This window comes from Crocuta crocuta, unplaced genomic scaffold (genome assembly GCF_008692635.1).
Source record: "Crocuta crocuta isolate KB4526 unplaced genomic scaffold, BGI_CrCroc_1.0 scaffold13, whole genome shotgun sequence".
Classification (NCBI taxonomy): domain Eukaryota; kingdom Metazoa; phylum Chordata; class Mammalia; order Carnivora; family Hyaenidae; genus Crocuta; species Crocuta crocuta.
The window spans coordinates 5312215-5320985 of record NW_027530007.1 but is presented as its reverse complement, the minus strand read 5'-3'; the positions used below and the strand labels follow the sequence as shown (position 1 = coordinate 5320985).

At 61.3% G+C, this 8771-nt stretch overlaps 1 protein-coding gene across 1 annotated transcript in view; it reads right to left on the bottom strand.

Annotated features, from left to right (window-relative positions):
• Positions 1–8771, bottom strand: part of CHD5 (chromodomain helicase DNA binding protein 5) — a 57132-nt gene that overhangs the window by 46661 nt on the left and 1700 nt on the right. Inside the window, exons 2-3 of the mRNA XM_077763988.1 lie at positions 2892–3069; positions 1040–1167 (exon numbers count right to left, since the gene is read on the bottom strand). Of these exons, the coding sequence (XP_077620114.1) occupies positions 1040–1167; positions 2892–3069 (306 nt within the window). The remainder of the gene's footprint in view (positions 1–1039; positions 1168–2891; positions 3070–8771) is intronic.

Here is an 8771-nt window from a genome sequence, read left to right as displayed (position 1 = left end):
CACAGCCGCCAAGACACTGCTCTCTGGCTGCTGCAGCCTGCTCCTGACTCTAAGATCTGACTGCCGGCCGGGCCAGGCTCTCAAGACTACAGAGGAGGGGGTAGCAATGACCTAAGGGTCACCTTGGGGACCTGCCAGGCAGCTCCTGGTCATGCGCGGACCTCCCATCCACCCGGCCCTCCTCCCCTTTTGAGAAGCAGAGGAAAGGAGAGAGGGTGAGGATGTGAGGGGTGGGAAGGGAGGAGGAAAATGAGCTGGAAGAGAAGGAGAGATGGAGAGCGAGCGAGCGAGGGAGGGTGAGGCAGAGGCCAAGCTCGGGCCTCAACAGCGGAGGGAGACAGAGAGAGACAGGCCTGGACAAACACAAACATATGCGGGTGGGTCCAGGGGAAGAAGGGGGGGTGAGNACGGACACTGCCCACTCCAGGCTCCTTCCTGGCCTGGGGTGGGGTGGGGGCTCCTGCTGCACCCTGTGCCCAGGAGGGAGAGAGAGGATTCAGCCCTGCCTGGGGCACCCTTGGTGGTCCTCCATCTGCATTTGGGGACCCAGCAGACTCAACCTGAAGCCCTCAGGCCAAGGGACAGAGAGCGCTGGGCCTCCCACCCAGGTCCAGTGCCCATGAGAGCAGCTGAGGAGGAGCTGGGGGAGGGGGCACGGGGAAGCGCGAGGCCCCGGGACCCTGGATTCCACCTCCCCTGACAATGTCCACAGAGCCTCAGGACTTGGGCGGGGAGGGCAGTGGCATCGGCCAGGATGGGGGTCGGTCCCTGCATCCCGGGGTCCCGCCAGCCCCAAACCACTGATGCTCCGGGGCAGAAAGACCACGACCCCGGATCATCCTGCTGAGGAGGAGAGGGCATTTCAGATCTGCCCTGCGGAGCTCTGTGCGCACTGCTTTTGGGGTCTCGCACTCAAACCCAGCTCTCAGAACTGCCCCCCAAGGCCCCGGAGGTGAGGTCTTTCTCCGCAGGCCCAGGAAGAGCAGCCAAGACCCCCTGGGGCCCTGACTCTCCCCCAGCCAGCCTCACCCCCACGCACCTCCTTCTTCTTCCGCTTCCCTTTGGACCTGTTTTCCTTGAGCTTCTTGGATTTCTTCTTCTTGGGAAGGCCCACGGGCTCCTCAGGGAAGTAGTCATCGAAGCCTCCAAGGCCACCATCTTCTTCTTCTGGAGGAGTAAGAAGTGGGAGGGGGTTACTCCGCCACTTCCCTCAGGGAGACCCCCAGGGACACAAAGACGCAGGGTCCAGCGAGACGGTCAGCTCCACAGGTGGCACCCACCTGCCAGGTCACAGCCACAGGCCTCCCCAGCACCCACCCCTTCCCTGCAGACCGTGCCCCTCCCCCAGTCTCCTCCCAAGCCCTCAAAGCCACCGCCCCCACCTAGTGAGTGGAGTCCCAGGCCTCAGGCAGGCTGTGCCCCACGTCCCCACTTCTCCAGACCTCTCCTCCCCTCACTGTAAAACGGGCCAAGAAATAACCCCGCCCCTCCTGACAGGACAGTGCTCCGGAACAGTGATCGGAGCACAAGTGAGTGACTAATTATGAGCCCTCATTGACATGGCTCCCCGGGGCTGAAGCGGCCCCACAGTCACAGACCCTCTCCTGGCAGCCCCGGGGAGAGGCGGGGCCTCCCTGCGCCCCCCAGAAGCCCAGAGTGCGGCCAGGAGATGGTCCGCGAATGCAGGATGGTGGGGACGCACGGGTCACATCAGCCAGGGACCACGTGCAGCCACACAGCAAATGCCCCGACCCAGAGGACGCCAGGACCCTCCCTGGATGAGGCTCAAAGACCACATCGCGTCTCCCGCCGGAACGGCACGCACACACCCACACGGTGCGCACACCCCCAGTCGCACTTGCAGGGTGCCAGCACATTCCGGCTGGGCACCCAGGAAGATGTGAAATTCCACAGACAGATGCTGCATCCGCCACACGTGGGTTTTCCAAAAGCGGCCACGATTCCAGAGCTCCCTTCCCTCCCTCGTGAATTTAAAAGGCCAAGAGGGGAGCGGGACAGGCGTGTGTGTGCAGTGGGATATCTTTGAAGCAGCAGCTGGCTTCGAGCTTCATACCACCCCCCACCCTCACCCCAAAAAGGAGAGGTCTTGCCGTGTGGACCTGGGGCTTAATTCCCACCCAGAAAATCAGCAGTGAGAAAGGGCAGCGAGCCCTGAGTTCCCCGGTTGAGGGGACGGAGAGTCAGACGTGGGCTGTGAAGGGGACAGTAGAGAGGGTCCTTTTGGGAGCAAACAGGGGCAAGAAACAAACACCCCAGAGTAGAGATACATCCAGAAGGAAGCCATGGAGCCTCGAAAATCTACAAAAGGGGCGCTGCATGCCAACCCAGGGGCCCGAGTACCCACAGCCAGGCCTTACCCCGGCCCCCTCACTGCCCATGTGTGCCCGGGGGAGCAAAGAGAAGGGCCCCCCGGGATTCTGCCCGTGCGGGGGTTGGGAGATACATGACAGGGGATCTCAGCCAGAGCGGGTCTGCCACCCCGTGGCCCTGAGGAGGGTGCCCAGGGGACTCTCACTGGGAAAGAGGGCTGGGCATCCCCATTGAATTAAGTTAAAAGAAACAGCTCGCAAGCACCCAGCCCAGGAAGCCTGGACCACTTGGCGTGGTTTTTGACCCACCAGCCGCTCGACACCACAGTGCAGACATGCCCACTGCAGATGCTCGGACACGCGTGTGTACCCCCAGAGGACACACCAGCATCCGGCCTCCCGGCCTCCACACCGGTCTCCCCTCACCCCCTGCCTGGGACCCCTGGCCCCTACAGTCCCCGGGGTCACATGGGTGCAGCTAGAGGGCACTGGTGACTCCAGTGGCCAAGCGGACACCCTCCCACCCCAGTGCCCTTCGGGGCCAGTTCCCCCACGCGCTACCTCCGTAGCAGGGGCAGGTGGGGGCTGCACCACTGGACACCCCTCTGCCCTGAGACCGCCCTCCAGGGTGGCCGGGGCCCACGGAGTCTGAGGGGACAGGCAGGAGGGCAGGCCTCCCCACCCGGCGGGGCCAGCACAGGTATGGGGAGAGGCAGACTCGAGGCAGGACCTCCGGCTGCTGCAGAGAATGTCGTCACCGGGCCAGCCGTCCCCCGAGGGCCAGCTCAGTGGTCCTGGCTGGCACGGGGGCGCAGGGGCACATGGCTTGGCCGGGGCCGTGGCCCACAGGGCAGAGCGTGGGAGGGAGGGGGGGTCAGCCCAGGGGTTTGATGTGGGCGGGGTCTTGAGTGGAGCCAGGCCAAGGCCAGGTCAGCACACGCTGACCCTGTCCCGCCCTGCCCCTCTTAGCCCTGGCAAGGGAGGTGCAGGGAGTTTTCAGACCACTGGAAAATGTGCAGGGGACCCCCAGAGTCATCCTGGAGTGGCAGGGTCCAGAGGTGGTGACACAGTTGTCCATCCGCACGTGCACCCCACCCCCAGCCTCCACCTCCTCTGAAGCCGCGGGGAGACTGCCTGGGCAGAGCCACCCCTGCACCCTGGCAGTGCCCAGCGCCAGTTACGTAACAGGCTGAGGCTGATGCAATCGGGTGGGGGGGCTCTCCCTCCTGCCACCTCCCCGAGTCCCCTGTTCCCTCAGCAGGGCGGTCCCCCAGCCTGGGAAGGCCAGCTCAGCCCACGGTCCCCGACCGGCCAGGTGGCCAGCAGAGCAGACAAGGGGATGAACAGGTGGCTGCCCCGGGTGGAGGGCGGGGGTCAGGGGATGCCCCACACTCTAGCCATAACCCACGCGCACAGCGAGCCTCGGAGGATCAGGCCCCAGGCAGACCCTTTGCCCATGGACAGCACCCCTCCTCCATTCCCAGGAGACCTCATGGCCCAGGGCCATCTGCCTGATTAAATCCCCCCTCCAGGAAGGTTCCAGAGCTGGAGCACCGGGATCAGGACCCCACCCTGCCCACCCCAGTCTCTGACAGACCCTTCCTCTCCCTGCAGATTCTGGTAGCCCTGAGGACACCCCAGGGCTGAGCTCTGTGACATTCCCCGCCAACACCCATGGCTCCCCGGCACCCCATCCTCACCCTGGCCTCATCCCCCCGCCCCCCCTCTTCTGCAACAGCAGGCAAGCTTCCGAAAACCAGACCCTCGGAGTCCCATCCAAGCAGCCCTTCCTGGGCCCATCTGCTGCTCCCCGAGCCTCCAGCCCTGTACCCGCTCCTCAGGGGGGATCCCCCTCACCCTGAGGTGAGGGTCCAGGGAAGACCGGCCCCCGGACTCCCTGCCGTGCCACTCCTGGCCCTGCCTGGCCGCCCCCACAGCCCTCTGGCCCGCCGGCTGCGCCCCCCCACGCCAGCCCTGCCCCTCCAGGGCCGAGGCTCCATCGATCCAACTTGGGCTATAATTAGGACCCATTANGGGTGGAGACAGAAGGGCAGAGAGAGCTGCCTCTGCTGCTTTTTCCTAAGCTGCCCCACAGCCCTCCCACCAGTTCCCTGCACAAGCTCTGGGGCCCCTCACTAAGCCGGCAGCCGGGACAAGCTGGGTGGGCCCTCCTCGGGGGTAACATATTGTAACAGAGCAAGTACCAACAGGCCACCTGCGCTGGGTTTGAAGCAGGTCACGTGTGTTAATTTGTACCAATTTGTCTACTTCACACAGGAACCCTGAGATGGTAGTTATTAACCTCCGTTTGCAGATGAGGAAACTGAGGCTCAGAGACCTCATGACTTACCCACGTAGCTTCACAGCCCCCAGGTGGTACGTGGGAAGGAACCCAGACAGGTGGCTCCCACCACCGTGTGTGGTCCTCACCCCGGCCCCTCTCCGGGCACTGGAGCCTCCCCTCCACGCCCCCCCACCAGAATCAGACTTTCCCCATATTTATTTAGCAAGGCCTGTGTGCCAAGCTCGAGCCTCACCCTGGGACACCAAGGTGGCTCAGATCAGCCCTTGGTCTGGAAGGTCCCAGAGGGTCCCTCGGGGTGGGGGGAGGGAGGGAGGGTCAGAGCAAGCCCACTACATGCTCCCCCCCAGAGCAGGTTATGCTCTGCCCAGCTCCTGCCCCTCCTCTGGGCAAGAATGGAGCCCCCCAGGGAGCTTTGCAAACGCAAGGTGATCAGGTTATGGAGGGAAAAGGTGGGTCATCTGATTTAGGGGTGGCCGAAGGATTTGGGGGCCCAAGCCGGGTACGGGAACAAGAGCGTCCAGAAAGGCAGGCAAATCTGCTGGCGACGGGGACCCAGCTCAACGTCCGCCATCCTCTCTGGGGCCTGGGGAGGAGGCTCCTTCTGTTCTTCACCCCCAACCCACCACCAAGCAGGGGACAAGCCCACCTGGTGGCCAGGGGGGTGCAGGTCGCCCCCAATCCCTTTCCAGGTGAGCCCACTTCTTCATCCTCAGATGAGCCCAGCAGCGCTGTTCCCATAGGGTGATGGAGGCTTAGATGCCATGAGACACACAGTAAGTGCCCAGGGACGGCAGGTGGACCCTGAGACCCCAAAAGGGATGGCAGAGGGTGGGGGGGGTCTCCACTTTGGGCACTGCTGAACCAGGGTTCCTAAGGCCACTCTAGGGCTAGCCAAGGGAGGGGGCACCAAGACTAAGGTTCCCATCAGTCCTTGGAGCACCCCCACACCACAGGCCCTCTGCTGATAATGGGGGGTCAGTACTCCCACCCAAGGGAGATTAATCATTTATTTATGACATTTAACAAAACCCAGACATCATCTCATTGGCGTCTCATCAAAGAGAGCGTCAGTTCTGAGCACTCTGGGCGGGCGAGGGGTGGGGGGAGGTGAGGCTTTTACCCTAACGAACTGGGGACAGGGAGAGGTGGGATGAGAAGGACAGGGACCTAGGGCAACCAGGGACAGGACCCCATGCAAACCCCGAGCACAGGCAAGAAGGAGGAAAGACAGACAAGGAGGGAAGGGAGAGAAAGACACACCTGAGGGTCAGGGAGAGACACAGACGAAACAGGGAAAGAGAGGGATACCCAAAGAGAGAGAGAAGCAGAGGCAAGCACTCAGGAAGACAGTGGGACAGGCATGGGGGCAGAGTGGGAAAAAGAGGGAGAGAAAAATAAGGACAAAGCTCAAGGCAAGTCAGAAAGTCTCAAAAGTTTTACCTGCAAAAGCCCCAGAAAGTTAGATACCATATACTGTGTTCAGTACCTGGTTCGGAAAAGATATTCGATAAATCTATGCTGGGGAGGCAGATGGATGGATGAATGGATGGAGAGGCAGGTGGATTGTGGATTGTGGATGGACGGATGCATGGATGGATGGATGGATGGATGGATGGATGGATGGATGGTGGATGGATGGATGGATGAATAATGGATGGACAGACAGATAGTGGATGGTGGATGGAGCGTGGATAGGATGGATGGGTGGATGGTAGATGAAAGTGGTAAGATAGATGGCTAGATGATGGATGTACAGATGGATGGATGGATGGATGGATGGATGGATGGATGGATGGATGGATGGTGGAGGATGGTAGATGGATGGACGGATGGAGAGTGGATGGAGAGTGGCTAGGATGGTGGATGATGTGGGCAGGATGGCTGGCTGGTGATCGGTGGGTGTACGGCCAGTTGGCTGGTTTCATGGTTGGATGAAGAGATGCTCGGTGGGAAAGCGTACACGGGGGTGGATTACTAGGAGGGCTGGCGACTGAATGAACTAACAACTAGCAAAATGACAGATAATTTGGCATGAAGTGAACATCCCACAGGCCAAGGCACTGGGCAAACCACGCTGGTCATTTTCCCTTTCTCCCCCCCCCCCCCCCCCCACCGTAGTTGAAGCCGATGAGTAGCCTGGCTGCAGTGCAGGTACCCCACCCTCTGCCTGGAAGGGCTTCCCTGCACCTCACAGCAGCTGCTCAGGACCCGGGGGGTCAGCAGCACTCAACCCTCCTCCCCGGNCAGTATTAAATACAGGCTCCCTGGGACTCCCAAAACCCCCATGTCCCCAAGGGGGTGGGGTAAGCTAAGAAGGCATGAACCTTGGGAATCATGGCCATCACTCCTTCCTGGATCCTGAGCTCCCGGAAGGCTAAGATGCTCACATGACTGGGGTCAGTCCTGTGGGCATGGGGACATGGGCCAGTCAAGTGTCTTTGGGGCCAGAGTGGCCACAAGCTGCTTGGCCAAGGGAGAGGCTGGGCCCACCAGCTCTGAGAAACCCACCCCTCTGGCTGTGATTGACTGGGGTCAACCAGGCTGGGAACTTTAGAGGAAAAGGCCAGGGGCATGGAGCCACTCCCTCTCTCCGTCCAGCCCTACTATGGTATCATCTCCCAGCCCTCCTCCAACCCAGGCCCCCAGGCCCCCCCAGCTTACTAGGTGAGGGTGCAAGTCTCAGAAGCATTTCCTTGGGGACAGCAGGTCAACTGCCCCCTTTGGATGGTGCTAATTACAGTGGTCACAGTTTATTGGGCACCTATTATGTGCTGGGCACTGTGACCTAAATGTTCCACATGCACTGTCTCACTAGCCCTCACAATAACCCTCTATGAGGTAGCTGGTGCCATATCCCCATTCCACAAGTGGGGACACCGAGGCACAGGGGCTGGGGAGCTTGCTCGGGGTCAGGCAGCTAACAAGCAGAGCCACGATCCATCTGACCCCCGAGCCCTCCACCCTCCCGGCGAATGTGGCAGCCGCCAGGACCAGAGCCAGAGAGGCAGGGACCCTCCCCACCTCCTCCCGGGAGCAGGCTCACCCACCCGCCTGGGTGCCAGGGCACTGGTCTCGCAGAGAAACCAGAACATGGCTGTGGGGAGGGGAGGAAGGTGGGGCACAGTATGGAAAGAAAGATTTGACAAAAAAGGAGTCCATCCGCTGCAGATGCAAATATCCGTGTGACTGCGCTGGACACACTAGCCCCTCCCCCCGCAAACTGTGATGTTTTGGAAGCAGCTGGCCCTAGGTCCCAGCGGGTCACAGCCATAAGCTCAGGCCGAGGGCCAGGGGCCAGCTGTAACGGAGGGCTAGGGGGCCAACTGGCCTGCACCTCAGGAGAGACACGAAGCCCGAGCAGAAGCTGTCACGGTGCCCAGAGCCAGGGCTGAGCCGGGGACTCCCAGCCCTCAGACGCTGAGACCACAACCATCTCCTGAGCACCCAGGGTGCCAGGTGATCGGAGGAGTCACACTCGAGGCGGGGAGCCCATTGACACAGAAGTAACCTGGTAGAGCAGGAAGTGCGGCCAAGAAAATAAAGCATCAAAATGGCCCTGAGGAGAAAAAAAATTAAAAATAAAATAAAATGGGCCCTGAAAGTGCAGTGGGAGTGGGGCCACACGTGGGCCGGGCGTTCAAGGAGGGTCTCCTTGCAGAGACATCTGGGCTGGGACCTACGTGACAGCCTTGAGCAAGGAAAAGAGCAGGTCAGGCAGAGGTCACAGCCAGCGCTCAAGGGCAGGCGGGAGTTTGGAGTTGGAGGTGGCGTTCTAGAAGCGTCAAGCAGGCCAATGCGGCTGCAGTTGGGGAATGAGGCGGGTGGGGTGGATGAAGGTGGTATAGACCAGAAGCTTACTGATCCATCCAAGAGTGGGAGTCGGGGTCTGACTCATGTTTACAAAGGTGACCCTGGCTGCTGAGTGGAGGGCAGTCAGTGAGGACTGCTTAGGAGGGTGGACTGGAAGCACAGGACGGTGCCTAGGGCCAGGGACACGGGAGGGAGCTGGGAGCTTGGGAAGGCTCAGGTCATCTGGTCTTGCAGAAGGAAGGGGCTGTAATCCCCAAGCCAGAGGGGTCCAAAGCAGGACCTCTTCCCTGCAGGGCCCCTCCCCACCCCCAACAACCTCTGCCCTC